At 43.9% G+C, this 16474-nt stretch overlaps 1 protein-coding gene across 1 annotated transcript in view; it reads left to right on the top strand.

The window, feature by feature from the left end:
* Ppp1r21 (protein phosphatase 1 regulatory subunit 21) overlaps positions 1-16474 on the top strand; it is a 61744-nt gene that overhangs the window by 12051 nt on the left and 33219 nt on the right. The window contains exons 2-11 of the mRNA XM_075955168.1: positions 1545-1613; positions 2447-2593; positions 4581-4682; positions 6307-6471; positions 6595-6653; positions 7471-7565; positions 9570-9622; positions 10347-10496; positions 14258-14359; positions 14468-14556. Coding sequence (XP_075811283.1) covers positions 1545-1613; positions 2447-2593; positions 4581-4682; positions 6307-6471; positions 6595-6653; positions 7471-7565; positions 9570-9622; positions 10347-10496; positions 14258-14359; positions 14468-14556 — 1031 coding nt within the window. The remainder of the gene's footprint in view (positions 1-1544; positions 1614-2446; positions 2594-4580; positions 4683-6306; positions 6472-6594; positions 6654-7470; positions 7566-9569; positions 9623-10346; positions 10497-14257; positions 14360-14467; positions 14557-16474) is intronic.

A 16474-nucleotide genomic window follows, 5' to 3' on the forward strand; every position in this document is an offset into this window, starting at 1 on the left:
GCACACACATGCATATGTAGTAAGTAACTAATACAGTTACACATACATTTAAAAATGTAACTATGGGAAATAAGCCCAAGTTCTACATCATTACCCAAGGAGAAGGCCCATCTTGGCAGCCCACCTTTCTCTCAAAAACTCTGTAAAGCAGTAACTGCCATTATAACAGCGGAATCCAAACTGCCGGGCTCCTATCTCAGCAGTCCATCTTGCTGTTCAGTGACTGGGGTCCTTATCTGTGCTGTGGAGGCGAGGGCATAACCGCCCGCCTCCTTAGGATTGATTGTGAGCACTGGGGGATGTCACACACGGAAGGCACTTGGGGTGCAATGCAAGTGGATATTATTGTGTGTGCGTTTGCGTGTGCGTGTGTGTGTGTGTGTGTGTGTGTGTAAGAGCTCACTGTTACTCCTCAGGTGCTGTTGAGGCAGGGTCTCTCATTGGCCAGACATACCAGCAAGAGAGGCTGATTAGTCAGCAAGCCCCAGAGATGTACTTGTCTTCAGCTTTCCAGTTCACCATGCCCATCCTTTTTTTTTTTAACAAAAGCAAAATCATGGGTTCATGGAATTGAATTCAAGTCCTTGTGTTGGCAAGGCAAGCATTTAAGGTTGTGTGTAGACAGGGTTTGGAGGTACTGTGGTTTCTAAAACTGAACTTACTCAGCTCATAGACGACAACTTTCTGCTATTCTGGAGACATCCCTGTGATGACGACAGCTGCATGTCTAATATTGGGTACCAGGTCCCCCGAGTCTGTGGATGCCCTATGCTCTGTTCACTTCTTATTCTGTCATTTGTTCACTTGTGTTTTGCACACCATCAGTGTTCCAGAGTTTCAGGAAAACAGTATTTTCTCTCTCCATTTTGAAATGTGATTTTTATTTTATGTGTATGAGTTTTTGCCTGCATATATGGTCTGTGATATGCAGACTTGTTTACATTAGCCTTGGAGGCCAGAAGAGGACGTTGGATGCCTTGGGGCTGGAATCCACAATGTGGTGCTGGAAATTGAACTCAAGTCCTCAAGAAGAGCAGTCAATACTCTTAACTGCTGAGCCATCTCTCCCGCCCCACATTTTCTTTTATTGTATCATTTTAAATTCAGGACCATGAGTTATAAGTAATGTAAATCCATATAAAGAATGATATACTCAAAGGCAGGAGACCTGGGTTTTTATTTTTATTTTACTTATTTATCTTTTTAATGATACCCAAGACTCACACCAGGCAAATGCTCTGCCACCAAGCTACAGCATCAGCCCAGGGGACAGAGATGTGCTAGTGACTAGGTTTATGTTATTGGAGAACTTAACTTCCATGTTCCACTTGGCAAGTTATTATATCTGTTTCCTTCTTTGGGGGCAAATAGTGTTTGTTGTCACACAAATGCACACACATGTACACACACACTCACACGAATGTATATATAATACTTGAGGATATTAGTTATTCAATGGGAAATTGTCATTATGAAGTAATTGTGAATTCCTTGCTGTAAGTGGTTTCTTTATATTAAAAGTAATTACTGCTTTCTGTTACCAGCTTCGAGCTCAGAATCAGGTCCTGAAGAAAGGCGTCGTGGATGAGCAGGCCAATTCTGCTGTTCTAAAGGTATGCAGTGGGAACCCGGAGTAGCAAAGGTTGTTCCGTGTTTGGAAAAGCAGATAGTTTGGGGGATAAAGTCCCAACTCTGACACTGATTTACTAGGGGTAGGGATTGTCAGAGTGTTTACTGTGTCTGACTTTCCTCCTTGCTTAGGTATATATATTATATGTCTTCTCAGCTTAAATACTTCATCTAATGTGTTCCTTCTGTAGTTCAAGGCCTTTGTGGAGTCAAATCCATCTGGATTGATGCAGCCTTGTATCTGCCTCTCTAGGCAGCACTCTGAGAGGATGGCCATGTTTGTATTTGCGTCTCCGGTGCTCAACAAATAGGGCCTAAGAAATGAATTTGAAGCATGAATCATGCGATCTGTTTATTCTTGCCATTAGTTTGCTACTTCACGGTGACAACCCATGTTGACGTGTACACTGCTTGAACAACCCATTTTACCTCAGCACGTTTGCTAACTGAAGCATAATGGGCTGAGAAAGGATTTATCTCTGCCCCGTTCTATTTGGCATATAATAAACACTGGCTTGTAATACTTTTGACTGGAGAGATTAATTGTGGGATATGGATTACTTTCCTGAAACCCTTGAAGAATTGATCACTGTTTAGAACCTAGTACTGAGGAAGTATCTCCCAAATAGCCTGCTTTTATTTTATTTGTAAATATACTAGTTTGGCTGAAAGATCTTTTTGTGGAAAAAACATATCTGAAATAATAAACATAAATTATTCATTCCCCGAAGCAAGGGGATTTTATTTTATATTGGTTGAACAAAGACTTAAAAACAAACAGCCAGACAGTGTGAGGAACTATTTCTCTTTGATGTAGGAACAACTGAAAATGAAGGATCAGTCGTTGAGGAAACTACAACAGGAAATGGACAGTTTGACATTTCGAAATCTGCAGCTTGCCAAGAGGGTGGAACTCCTTCAAGATGAGCTAGCGCTAAGTGAGCCTCGAGGCAAGAAGAATAAGGTAAATTCAGCAGAGGCCCCTGTGTGGAGAGGGATAGACTGGCTTGAGTAGCAGAGCCACTCCGGGACCTCAGTGCTCCACTGTGCATCTGGTAACAGTCCAGAAGGGAGATGTTTGCTATTGATACATCCACATAGGGGCATTTTCCTGTTTTTTTTTGGTTTCGAGACAGGATCTCTTCACGTAGCTTAGGCTGGCCTCAAATCCTCAATTCTCTCACCTTAGCCTCCGGGTGCTGGGATGACATGCGTGTGTCACCATGACCAGCTCAGGGGCATTTCCACAGGAAGGTCAGTTCTTAAGGATCTATTAGCAGCAAATGTGAATGATTGATTTAGTAGATGAGGAAAGTCATGGAGCATCTCATATTGCTCAGAGGTGATGTCGTTGTTCCCTTAATTCCTGCTAGCTGAAGGTCTGGCAGATACAGTCAGGGGGTAGGGTGAGCTGTAACTGCTCTAGCAGGGAGTGGCCTGCTGAAGAGCAGCATTGGGCTAGTGGCAGAGTGTTAAGTCTTACGTGTATGTGGACCCATATTCTGCGAGTGTGTTAACAGGCTGTGTTGAAAGAAGCAGCGGATAGGGACCTGAAGGAGAATGTGTGGAGGGAAGAACTCTAGAGTTCAGCATGGTTCCAGTTCTCGGCCTGCCATTTATAGCTCTACAACTTTGGCACAGTTGTTACTCTTTTAGCCTCAGTTTATCCATCTGTAGAGTGGATATGAGAGTTTAAGGCTTTGGGGATTGAAGTGATCGTATGGAGTGTATTATCATGTGATAGGTGATACCTTTCCCAAATGCATCATTCTGTTTAGAAGGGCGCTCTGAAGTTTTAAGTGTAGAGGGGACAAAGAGGGCCTGCATGTACATGATAGAGCTAGGAAGTGTGCTTGCTCTGAGGATTCCAGATGCTCCCTGGGAGGAAATAGCCATCTAGACTGCAGACAACATATCAGGTGTTTCTGAGCTGGAGGGGAGGGGGGTCTTACTCTGTAGTCCAGGCTGGCCTCAGGTGTGTAGTGTAGTAGTTCTCTTGCCTTGGCTGCCTAAGAACTGGGGTTACAGGTGTGAGCCACCATGCCTGGCTAACATAGCAGGTTAATTATTTAGCAGAGGTGCCTAAGAGTTGTGAATTAGTCTTAGTTAAAGCTTTCAGGTTTGGAACACAAGGACCCCCAGTAAATCATTCCACAGTGTGCCTTATGTACTTTTTGTGTTCCAGATGTGGTGGGTGTTTAGTGTCTTTGGTTTTTGTAGAGCTGTGTTTCCAGAGGCTCCTCTCACCGCTGATTTGTATTGCATCAGCAGGTGAGTTCATCTGCAGTGATGAGTGAGCTACTGAGAAGGCAGAGATGGGTGGCCGATGTCTGCACACAGTGCCATTGTGAGACTGCTGCTTGAACAGTCTCAGCTCTGTGTCACACAGAGACAAGCATTCATTCTTAGATCTCCTAAATAGTGCTATTCTTCCTAGTGGATAAGTTCATACTCACAAGAAAGGAATTTTCCATAAGCTCAGCTTTTTCTTGTGTGCATAACAACATGGTTAGGTTTTTATTTAAATAGGAATTTATATAAACTCTTATAAGAACATGTATTTGCGAATGCTGCTATATGAGTTAATAGAACTTCTTAAAGGAATACAGTAATTCAGACTCTAACATAATCTCTCCCTAACCGAAAGATCAGGTTGAGATGAAGCTTCCTCTATTCTTGTCTTCTAGCAATTCCTGAATTTATATGCAAAAACTGATGAACCCATTTATTTCTTCTGTCCCTCTTTTAAGTTTTCTTGCCTTTGTTATCTTTGCAGTTCCAGTTTGGGTCCCATAGGCAAAGTTAAGTGGTGAACTGTGTGCCTTTTGCAGGGTGGTTTGAAAAGGGTGAACACGTAGAAGACAAGCCACTGAGGTTGTAGGTGCTGTGTGCCTCAGCTTGTTCCTCTAAACGATCGGAGTTGTGTGGACATAACTTGTTCTTTCCCTCAGAAAAGTGGAGAGTCGTCTTCTCAGTTGAGTCAGGAGCAGAAGAGTGTCTTTGATGAAGATCTGCAAAAGAAAATTGAGGAGAATGAACGGCTGCATATCCAGGTGATTGAAAACTGAATGACTGAAAATGGGTCTTGGGACTGACAAGATGGCTCAATGGGTCAAAAGCCTGAAGGCCTATGTTCACTCCCTGGGCACCACACAGTGGAATGAGAGAACCGACTCCCACAAATTGTCTCTCTGACTACCACGTATGTTCTTTCTTGTGCCCACACACAATAAATAAACGTTTAAAGAAATGTGTCTTGGCACTGGAGAGATAGCTGTGTGGTGAGGAGAGCTTACTCCTCTTCTAGATGACCTCAGTTCAGTTTCTACCTCCCATTTTATGGCTCAAAAATGCCTGTAACTCCACTTCCAGGGGATCCCTTTTCTGGTCCCCGAGGGCACTGTATGCATGTGGTCCAGGTTCATAACATTCAGACAAACACAAACTAAAACAAGACTCAAACATGTAAAATACATAAATACGTTTCAAGATGGGTCTTATAATCTGAGATGTGGAAAAAATTAATGCAAATAGTTACCTTGTTGTCTGCATGGATTTTTCATGTTTTCTATATGTCCCTTAAGAATGTACTGTGACTATGATTTGTTCATTTCTTAACTCTCACCCATGGCTTGATGTGAACATATGCATTTGTTCAGCGTCTTCAGATCAGAAGTATGCTAGGCACTAGTCCCTCTACCTAGAGTTGATGAGCTGGGTCATTTGGTGGGAGCTTAGCAATAAGTAGGGTTTGTTTCATGATTTATGATGTATAGGGTTTTGTTTTGTTTCTGTATTTTTGAGGCAGCTTTTCTTGTAGCTCAGTGCTAGCCTTGAGCATCCTATGTTGTCGAGAATGTTTTTGCAATCTTAGTCCCCTTGCCTCATCTATGGAGTGCCGGCATTACTGGTATGCATCATTGTGCCAGCTTTGAAGATCTTAGGGCCCACAAGATGGCTCAGGGCATAAAAGGTGCTTGTCGCCAGGTCTGAGAACCCAAGTTCAATCCCTAGGACCATAAACCAACTCTTGTCTTCAGACCTCTATACATGTATACACAAGCACACTCAGTAATTAGAAAAAGAGAAATCTTGAAAAAATATTCTTTAAGATTTATTTATTTATTATGTACACAGTGTTCAGCCTCCATGTATGCCTTCAGGATAGAAGAGGGCACCAGATCTCATTACAGATGGTTGTGAGCCACCATATGGTTGCTGGGAATTGAACTCAGGACCTCCGGAAGAGCGGTGCTCTTAACCTCTGAGCCATCTCTCCAGCCCCAATCTCGAAAAAAATTTTACCTCTGCATTTTATATCTAATACATGAATTAGCATCAGAGTTATAAAGGAAGAATGCTTTGTATGATTTAGGAGCAGCACCTAATTGAATTGTCTATAAATAGTTGTCCAGAGTACAGATTTGGGGGCCTAAGAGAAGGGAGGTGCAGACTATGGAGCAGGTTTCTCTGTTCCCGTGTCATTTCTGCCATGTTTTAATTATGAGTCAAAGACCATATGATGCTTTTAAGCTATTTCCACATCTGTAAAAGAAAGCTAAGAAAGTGCCATCCATGCTCCCTGTGGGAATTAAGTGCTCTAGTGCCTTCAGCTCAGCCACAGGGCGAGTGGTCGCTGCTGTCCTCACTGCATGCACTGGGCTCTCCTCCTCTCAGGTTTTCGAAGCAGATGAGCATCACAAGCATGTGGAAGCAGAGCTGAGGAGTCGGCTGGCCGCTCTGGAAACCGAAGCTGCTCAGCACCAAGCTGTGATCGATGGCCTGACCCAGAAATACATGGAGACTATTGAGAGACTACAGAATGACAAGGCTAAGCTAGAAGTAAGCTCTACTGCCCTTGGGGGCTAATTAAGACCTAGGTCAGGCTCCTGTAAGTTCTGGGGTGCTGCATGGGGACTCAGCCATAGGCAGAACTGTCAACTTTTCTTTCCTCCCAAAATTCAGGTAAAATCTCAGACTCTAGAAAAGGAGGCCAAGGAATGCCGTCTTCGAACAGAAGAATGGTATGTGGAAATGGGAATGGGGCCCTGAGGTCAGGGTCAGACCCAAGCCTCTGCAGGCCACTGCCAGGGAGGGCCTTTTCCAGTCACACGCCACAGCACCTGGACAGAGTGGCCTCTGCTGGGCCTCAGGATAGGTCTGGGAGGCCCTGCTCTCAACTCTGAACTGCGACTTTGTGTTTCTGACTCTCCTGGGACAGGGACCCTAGTAGTCTCCAGCAGGAAATATGACTATAAACGGTGCCACTTTCTTATGGTACATTTTGAAAAAGATTGAGATTATGGGATCCAGGTGAGAGATCTCTAAATCTTAGCGCATTACATAGCAATGTGCCAAAACCATTCGTAGTCTTAATGTTTTGTTTTTTGCTATTTACCATAATACATAGGTTTCACTGCATTGGTAGAAATATATGTCTGGCTTAGATGGTATCTGTGCTAATAATTTAGCCAAAACAGAAGTTATCAGCTTTTGAACTCAAGTAAGAAATAATCTGGAAAAGTACTTTTTAAAAAACCCTGTGCAATGATAATTGAATAAACATTTATAGATAGTAAATAGAAAATTTATGATTATCTTGGGGAAGTAAACTCAGGTTGTGTAAGAAACTGGAACTCGGGTAGATATCCCAGAAGTCTCTGGGGCTTTTAGGAATGGGGCTGGTTCCTCTCTTAACGTCAAGTTTGAACAACTCTTAGAGGAATGTTCCAGATGTCAGCACAGCTCTTTGAAAGCCTGCTACCAGCTGTTGGGCTAACAAGCAATTGACGGTTCGCTGATTGGTAATAATGTGGTTTTGTGGGTTCTTTTATCTTTCAGTCAATTACAGTTAAAGAATCTTCATGAAGATTTGTCAGGTAGATTAGAGGAATCCTTGTCAATCATCAATGAAAAAGTACCTTTTAATGATACAAGTAGGTATCACACAGACATACGTTTTCTGTTATTTGCATCTTTGACTCTCTGTGGTAGCTGGTTAAGTAAGATTATTTCTAATCTCAGCAAAAAACCAAATTGACCTGTTGGAGGGCTCTGCTCTCTTGATCAATGTGGCTATTTCCTAAGGACATTCTGAATTATCTCCTGAGCCAGCAGAGCCAGCCTGCGTGGGAGGTGGTGGGATATTTGCATAAGAGAAGTTGATTCAATGGCTGGGGTGGGGAGGGGTGGTCCACCATGGATGTATCTTTTCAGCCTGTTAACTTCTGCTTCTGGATTTCCCAGTGACAGGAAGCCTTTGGGAAGTCTAGCTTCTGTTTCCTCCTAGGGATGGCCTGGTAGCTCACACATCCAAAAGTAAGAAAAAGAATTTAGACAGCACTCACATATGCGGTAGATGTCTAACCTTAGGTGCGAACGGAATGAAACTCTTGAAGGCAAAAATTATTTATCTGGGAGGCCAATGAGATGGCTCGGTGGGTAAAGGGGCTGGCTGCCAAGCTGGCAAGCTGAGTTCAGTCCCCACAACACCCCAAAGTTGTCTTTTGACTTTCATCTGCTGTGGCATTCAGGCGCCTGCTCCTACCTGCTTGAAAAATAAATTAGTTCTTAAAAGTTAAAAAAAAAAAAGAAAAGAAAATATATTTGGAATTCAAAGCCCACATTCAAGTTAATACAATCAAGTTAATCCACACTTCCTTTTTCTACAGCTACATTTGAAATTTGGTTTTTAGTTCCTTTAATTTCTTGTTAGAAAAGCTGGGGAGGGGGTGAAGAAAACAGCAGTTTGATCCCATCTAAAATCAGCATAGGCACTGCTGGAGAGATGGCTCAGCTGTTGAGAGCACTGGTTGCTTTTCCAGAGGCCCTGGCTCTATTTCCAGTGTGCACGAAATAGCTCCTAGCTGTCTGTAATCCTAGTTCCAGGGGATCTGGTGCTGTGGGAGTGTATGTGGTGCACAGGCCATGTCTGTATCAACAACCCGAACTCCTCCTGGAAAGCAATCCCTGTGCCCAGCTTCTACACAAGGGACACACAGTGTGAGGAGGTTTCTACAGGGTCCTCGGTGAGCTCTCTATCACAGTGCTGGGTAGTGAGGGACTGTGGGAAGAAGTCAGGCAAGCACAGTGAGGATTTTGGTGAAGCAAGTGTTTCCAAGCTAATGCTGTCATTGCTGCACAGCACTGGGAAGTCAGGGAGAATGCCTGTGGGAAAGGCAGCCAAATCTGCTGACTGGATTTTGTGACCTTGAAAGGACTAGTCATTTTTTCTTTTAATTAATTAATTTCATTTTTTTGGGATTTTTTTGACACAGGGTTTCTCTGTAGCTTTTGGGCCTGTCCTGCAACTAGCTTAGCTCTTGTAGACCAGGCTGGCCTCAAACTCACAGAGATCTGCCTGCCTCTCTTTCGCAAGTGCTGGGATTAAAGGTGTGCACCACCACCGCCCAGCAAGGAGGACCAGTAATTTTGTGGTGCCTGGTGCTAGGCAGCATCTGTGGCAGGTGGCAGGTGGCAGGCGGCCTGAGTGTGAGGACTGAAGAAGACTGTGGGACCAGCCAGGAAAGAAAGCATTGAGGTACTGGGACCCGCAGCAGCAGACAGTGAAATATGGTCCTGCTAGGGACACTGGCATTTTTGGAGGATTAGTGTGGCAGCCAGGGGAGGGTTATTGTAGAAGAATGATGGATGACAGCAAGAATATTAGGAGCCTTTGTAAGGAATCTTGAGAGGCCCCAAAGAGGAGTTTGAAAAGATTTCTTTGAAGTGGAAATCCAGGAGTAGTTTGTTTGTTTCTTTTAATCCTGAAGTTAAACAAACAGTTATTACTTACCTGCAAAACCACAGCTTCCCTATATATTCCAAGCTCCTCTGCTGTGATTGTGTGTCGGACATTGAGTTCTCATAGGAAGGATTTTGCAGTTGCTCTCCTTTGAAGACTGAGCTGAGCTCTAATGGGCATCACTTTTGTGTTGTAGAGTATCATCTGTACAATGCTCTCAACGTTCCACTGCACAACAGGAGACATCAGGTAAAGGGTGGTGTGGGCGGGTCTCTCAGTTTCAGCCGTCCATACCTGTCCTACCAAAGTCTGATATGCTACTCACTGCTTTGATTGAATTCATGTTCTGCTGATTTTTTAGATTTTTATGTATTTTTTAAATTTATAATTTATTGGGGGAGTGCTCCTATGTGGAGGCCTGAGGGCAGCTAGTGGGAGTCTGTTTCCTCTTCCACTGCATGGGTCCTGTGTATAGTTCTCTGATCGTCAGGCTTGTTGGTGTTGGTGGCAGGCACCTTTACCCAGTACTACTTCTGATTATTTTATTAAGACAGGGTCTCACTGTGTAGCTCTGGCTGTCCTGGAACTCACTGTGTAGACAAGGCTGGTTTCAAACTTACAGAGATCCCCTGCCTCTGCTTCCCAAGTGCTTGGGATTAAAGGCATGCACCGCCATACCTGGCAGTACTTCTGATTTTTGATGTTTTTCTCATTTTATCACATTATAACTGAATTATGGGATGCCTTACTGTTTGAACCAGGCTTTTGTGTTAGGGTAGTGTGCTTTTTTAGCCAAGGCCAAGTGGAGGAGGTGGATCCGCCAAATCTGATGGCTTTCTAAGTTGCTCGGATGGGAGTACGCAGAGATTCGCTTGGGAGCAAATGAATGTAGACTGAGGAGTGCTCTCACTGGGGTTCAAGTGCTTTCCAACAATTGCTCTGTAGTTGACTTGGTGTGCTTTGCATTTTAAAGCTGAAGATGCGAGATATAGCTGGGCAGGCCCTGGCTTTTGTTCAGGACCTCGTGCCGGCTCTTCTGAACTTTCACACCTACACGGAACAGAGGATTCAGATTTTCCCTGTTGATTCTGCCATTGACGCCATATCACCATTGAACCAGAAGGTAAGTAGTTATGATGCCTTTCTTGCCATGGACAGATGGGGAGAACAAATAGGGACTTCTGTTCAGACTGCTTCACTGTATTAGCCAAGTACCGTGGGAGTCATGGAAGAAGTCACAAGTCATGGTCTTCGCCAAAACACAGTATGGTAAATACAGGGTGTTAAGAAATTAAAGCTAGGGGAATTATCAGAAGACTGCAGAGTGAGCAGTGGAGGAAGTGATGAGAGAGACAGACAGAGAGACGGAGAGCGAGCACGCAGTTGAGCTAGCTACCAATATGGCCAGTAAGTGTGGAGTCATCTAGGAGGGGCGTGCTCTGTGAAGAATTGAAGATTCTCTGGGATTTGGAGCCTTGGAGACTGAGTGAGATTTGGATGTAGGAAGAGGGATGGTGATTGTCTGAGCTCCCAGAAGGGGCTGTATGTGTGGGAATGTCAGGCAGGACAGCATGGTGGGTGGGCCTGAGCTTTGGGGAAGGATGGGAGGGAGTGCTGAGCCAACTTCTGGGCTGGAATGTGAAGCCCCCAGAGTGGGAAATGGGATGAAAGTTAGGAGAGCAAAGTGGCTTCTTCCCCATTGGTTACAAGATTGAGGCCTGTGCAGCTTTTGATAGCGGTTGGCAGAATTCCATTTCCGTTTTTGCTAGGAGGGCTAATTTGCTGGCATGTTTCTGTCTTGTCCATAGTTGCTTTGACTCTGTCATTGGTCCAAACAGCCAGTGCAGTCTGCCCCTCGTTCCTTCTGCTGAGGCGGCTAGTGGAAAAGGGCGGAGCCAGTTGTGTGGGTCTGTGGGGCTTACCTCAGGATAAAGGAGGTTTGCATGTAACTTTCTTCAATCCTTCTGCTTCCTTTTAGCCAAAAGATTTTTGCCTCCCTACCCAGGTAGTTTTAAAAAGGATTTAAGGACACCTTCAAAGTTTTGTTTTATTATTATTTTTTTTGTTTTGTTTTGTTTTTTTTTTTTCAAGACAGGGTTTCTCTGTGGCTTTGGAGCCTGTCCTGGAACTAGCTCTGTAGACCAGGCTGGTCTTGAACTCACAGAGATCCACCTGCCTCTGCCTCCTGAGTGCTGGGATTAAAGGTGAGACAAGATTTCTCTCTTTAAGAGCCCTGGCTGTCCTGGAACTCTGTAGACCAGGCTGGCCTCTGCTTCTACTTTCTGAGGGCTGGGATTAAAGGTGTACGGTACCATCGCCCTGCAAAAAAATTTTATTTAACTGTAAAACTAAAATGCTAATAAGTATATTCGTTTTATATGACTGGACATTAAGCTACCCAGGACTTAGTGGTTTGAAACAGTAGATATTGGCTGTCTTCCAGTTTCTGGGATCAGGAATTCAGGGACCAGCTACCTAGGGAGTTTGCAGCTCCTGCCATCTCATAGGATCACACTCATGGACGGTGTCACTGGGACTGCATTCATCTGAAGGCCTCACCGGCTGAGGGGCATACTTCTGAGGTGGCTCAGATTTATTTACTCATATGCTGGCTGGTGCCAAGGAGCCTCTTGCTCATGTACCCTTCTCTCTAGGGTGATGTTCTCATGACATGACACCTAATGTCCCTTAGAGAGCTTGGCTTAAAAGACATGGAAGCCATAGTCTTTTGGGACACTTGGCTAGTCCCATTTGTCATGCCTGTTGTGTTATTAGTCACACAGACTAACCCTGAAACAATAGGAGTGGGTAGCATTCAAAGGCAGGAATATGTGGACCTCATTGAGGTCAACTTGGAGGCCAGCTCACATACAAGGGAAGCTGAAGGATCTTGCTACAGATGTGTCCTCTGAGAGCTTGATAATGTCATCAGCCATGCTTTTCTACCTAGTCTGACTCTTCCTAGCTTGCTTGCCTATTTATTTAGTCATCTCTTCATTCATTTACATAGTGTAATATTTCTAGGCATTGGATATAGTCATGTCTACAGATATCCAAAGTGCCTAGTAGGCAGGAAAGACTTGGGCTCTGAAGTTGGACTTCTTGGCATATATTTTAGCTGTGCTCCCTTGGGAGATTTATTTAATCTCTCTGCTTTGAATTAGAGAGGGACTTGCCCATGTCACAGATGTATACAGGTAACATAAAAGTACCAGTGCCTGGCATGCACTAAGTGCTCGGCAGAAGTTAGTCATTGCCATGCTCATGCCTCAGTAGTGCTTGATTTTCATCAGTTTTAGTGATGCACAAATCTATTAAGCCTCATAAAAATAACTTTTTTTTTTTGTCCAAGACATTATTTCTCTGTGTAACAGTCTGGACTGTCCTGGAGCTCACTTTATAGACCAGGCCGGCCTTGAACTCATAGAGATCTGCCTGCTTCTGCCTCCTGAGTGCTAGGATTAAAGGCATGAGCCACCACTGCCCGACAAAATAACTCTTCTAATTTTAATTTGTCCAGAACACCTCATTATTTTGTAGGATTTGTGTATTTCTTAGTATTTCATCTTCAGTACTTTGGCCTGTGAAAGTCCCTCTGGTTTTTCTACAAAGTCTATAATATTGAAGACTTGGAAACCTTTTGCTAGAAGATGGCAAGATGTGTAAACTGTTTCTAGACTCTTAAAGTAACTGGGAACTTCTACTTTACAGCTGTGGACAGTGGAGCCCAGAGTGCTTGAGCTGTGCAGGACGGTATTACTGTGCAGTGTCCGTGGGGTCACCTGCATTTTGTAGAAGCCAGGACATTACATGTCTGTATGCAGAAGTTCAGACTTGAGTCATTGTGAAATACCTTGATGACTGAGATGTAGTAATAAGGGCGGCGGCGGGGCTGCGTCCCCAACACCCCAGCCGCCTGCTCGGCTAGTTTTTGCCTCGAAATAATTACACGGACACTGTATTCTTTTAATCACTGCTTGGCCCTTTAGCTCTAGCCCTTACTGGCTAATTCTGATATCCCGATCAACCCATCTCTAATAATCTGTGAGCACCGGTCTTACCGGGAAGATTCTAGCCTAAGTCCATCCTGGGTCGGAGCTTGGGCATGGCGTCTCTCTGAGGTGTCTGCTCCCGAGAGGAGAGCTGTGGAGTCTGAGCTCACTTCCTCTTCCTCCCGGCATTCTGTTCTGTTTACTCCACCTACCTATGTCCTAACCAATAAAATGGGCCAAGGCAGTTCCTTTATTAGCCAATGACCTTCCTCCATCACTGAGACATTTTATAAGTGCATCTTATTTCCTTTGCTTCTAAACTGTCAAAAATATAGTGGGATCCCGACCCCTACTGATGGGATTACTGCCCCCCCCCCATCACTACACAGGCCAAGCTCACAGTGTAGCACTGGGCTATAGCCACAGCATCTGTTTGCATACTATGACATCAGTGATGATAGTGAACATTTTCACTCACCTTGCTGACATCCTGGCATTTGCTAACCCTGAACTGTGTGTACAGTAAAACACGAAGCTGCCTAGTGGGCTTGTTTTGAAAACTGAGATCATAGTACAAAGTCTGCCCAACCCTTCTGCTTTTTCTTCACTGGGACCCCTGCAAAGCAGCCAGTGTTCAGGGACCCTGGTCCACTGCTCTCTTCATGGCTGGGCTGGCTGTATCCTCATTTTCTCAGCTTCCTGGTTGGTCATTGTGTCACCTGCTTCCTTGATTTGGATAGCTAAGGGGACTGGAGAATTTTATCTGTGACATTTTATCTGGGGTTTTCCAGAAATGTGTTGAGAAGAATTTCAGTGTGAAGTCAGAGTCCCTCTCCCGAGTGCTGGCACTTATTTTCCATCAAATTCATTCAAACCTTCTGCTCCTATGCAGTTCTCTCAACACCTTCATGAAAATGCATCCTACGTCCGCCCCCTTGAGGAAGGGATGCTGCATTTATTCGAAAGTATAACTGAAGATACTGTGACTGTCCTGGTAATTTTCCTCCTTGTGGTTTTTCTTTTGCCTTTTTTTAAAACTACGGGGAAGTGTGGGCTCTCATTGTCCGGTAGCACTTTTAACAGTGGAATGATCTTTATCCAGGAGACAACTGTGAAATTGAAGCCATTTTCAGATCACTTAGCTTCCTACATCCGCTTCCTTAGGAAAATCCTTCCTTACCAGTTGAAAAGGTATTTATTCCCTGGAGGCCAGGGATCTTGGGGTGTTGGGGTGGGACCTGACCTGTTCTGGAGTTAATCAAAGAGTAACAGGCGTCTCGCGTCTGTCTGCACCGGCTGCAGCCTGGCTGATAACTCAGTCAACTATGGTTTTCAGCGGCCCTCTAGTCTGCATAAGGTCATAATCAGTGTTTTCAGTAATTGGGAATGACACTTTTCTTTTTAAGAAACATATGGTTTTGGGGTTTTCTTTTTAAATCCTTTGTTTTTAATGTCTAGATGGGAGTTAGAACATTTAACTTCTACATTTGAGTCATAATCCTTGGGTATCCGTAGAATGATATCTTTTTATTATTAGAAACTTACTTCAATTATAAAATAAAGTCTTTATTTGCTCTGGATCTTCTAGGCTATGCCATCCGAAACCTCTTAATAATGAGCATTAATATTTTTAATTCCACCTTACATTTCTAGAAAGGTATAAAAGTGTACTGGAAAGTTGATAGAATTGCTTGGAAGTTTTCATACTGTTTGTTTTGAGACAAGTTCTCACTAGTCTTGGCTAGCCTAGAGCTTGCTACATAGATCAGGCTGACCTTGAATTTATAGAGACCCACCTGCCTCAACTCCTGAGTGCTGGGATTAAAGGGTGCACTTGTGCCTTTCTATGATTTTAGTTTAGAGTGTTTGCTAAATCCTTCTCTTGGTGGCAAATGCCCTTACTTACTGAGCTATCTTGCTGGCCCAACTTTTTCCAGATTGTCACTGTGAGCTGCTGACATGCTCTGTAGAGGGCTGAGAGAGGTCGAGTAGAGAGGAGACAGGGGCTGGAGGGTGTAGATGGAGTCGTCTTCTCTGTGTTAAATTCTCTAGGTTTGTTCTGTTTTGTTTTGGGGGTGAGAACAGGCTCACCTGAAGCTCACCGTCCTGCCTTAGCCTTTGGTAGTGGGATTGCAGGCACACCACCATGCTTGACATTTTTCTGGTTTTATATGAACCTTTTTACTTGATTACTACTTATTAAATAAGCACTATTAAGAGTTTTTATTTTTAAACTTTCTAGTTAAGGTACCTATTTAAAGTTGAAAATGGTAAAATATATTTTGTGATAATATATTTTTTAACTTTTTGTTTATTTTTATTTTATCTACATTAATGTTTGGCCTGCATGTATGTCTGTGTGAAAGTGTTGAGTCTCCTGGAACTGGGATTATAGGCAGCCGTGAGCTGCCATGTGGGTGCTGGGAATTGAACCCGGGTCCTCTGAAAGAGCAGCCTGTGCTCTTAACTGCTGAGCCAGCTCTCCAGTCCCATTTTGTGATAATATCAATCTAGTATTTGTTTTTAAATTTGAGCCTATGTAGCAGCAATGCTAACTTTTGTTTAATTAATCCTCTTTAGGGATTTAGTTAATTAGAATGTCTCCTATACATAGCTTGGGTTTTCCTAGCAAAGGTTCTCTGTTCAGAACTGAACTGCCCAGCTCACTCATGTGGAACCGAAGATTCTCAGGTCCACATGCCCGTGCTCCAGCTGCTCCACCTGGGGTGTCATCACTGACAGTCTTGTCCCTGCTGTGAATGCCGCAGAGCTGGCCCCTTCTTCGCAGCTTTTCTTGGAGTTAGGTTCTTTTGTTCCCAGTCCTCATCCAAATCCACAGGGAAATGGAACAGTTTTGCTTTTGTTTCTTGGAACTATTTTACTTTAAGAGTCTTGTGAGAAGTCTCGGTGAGACAAGCATGCCTATTTTAAAAATTTTTAATATGATCCAGAGATATGGCTCAGTAGGTAAAGTTTGGGGTTTTCGAGACAGGGTTTCTCTGTATCTTTGGAGCCTGTCATGAACCAGCTGTTGTAGACCAGGCTGTCCTTGAACTCACAGAGATTCACCTGCCTCTGCCTCGTGAATGCAAGGATTAAAGGCATGTGC

The sequence above is a fragment of the Microtus pennsylvanicus genome, chromosome 21 (assembly GCF_037038515.1).
Source record: "Microtus pennsylvanicus isolate mMicPen1 chromosome 21, mMicPen1.hap1, whole genome shotgun sequence".
Taxonomy (NCBI): domain Eukaryota; kingdom Metazoa; phylum Chordata; class Mammalia; order Rodentia; family Cricetidae; genus Microtus; species Microtus pennsylvanicus.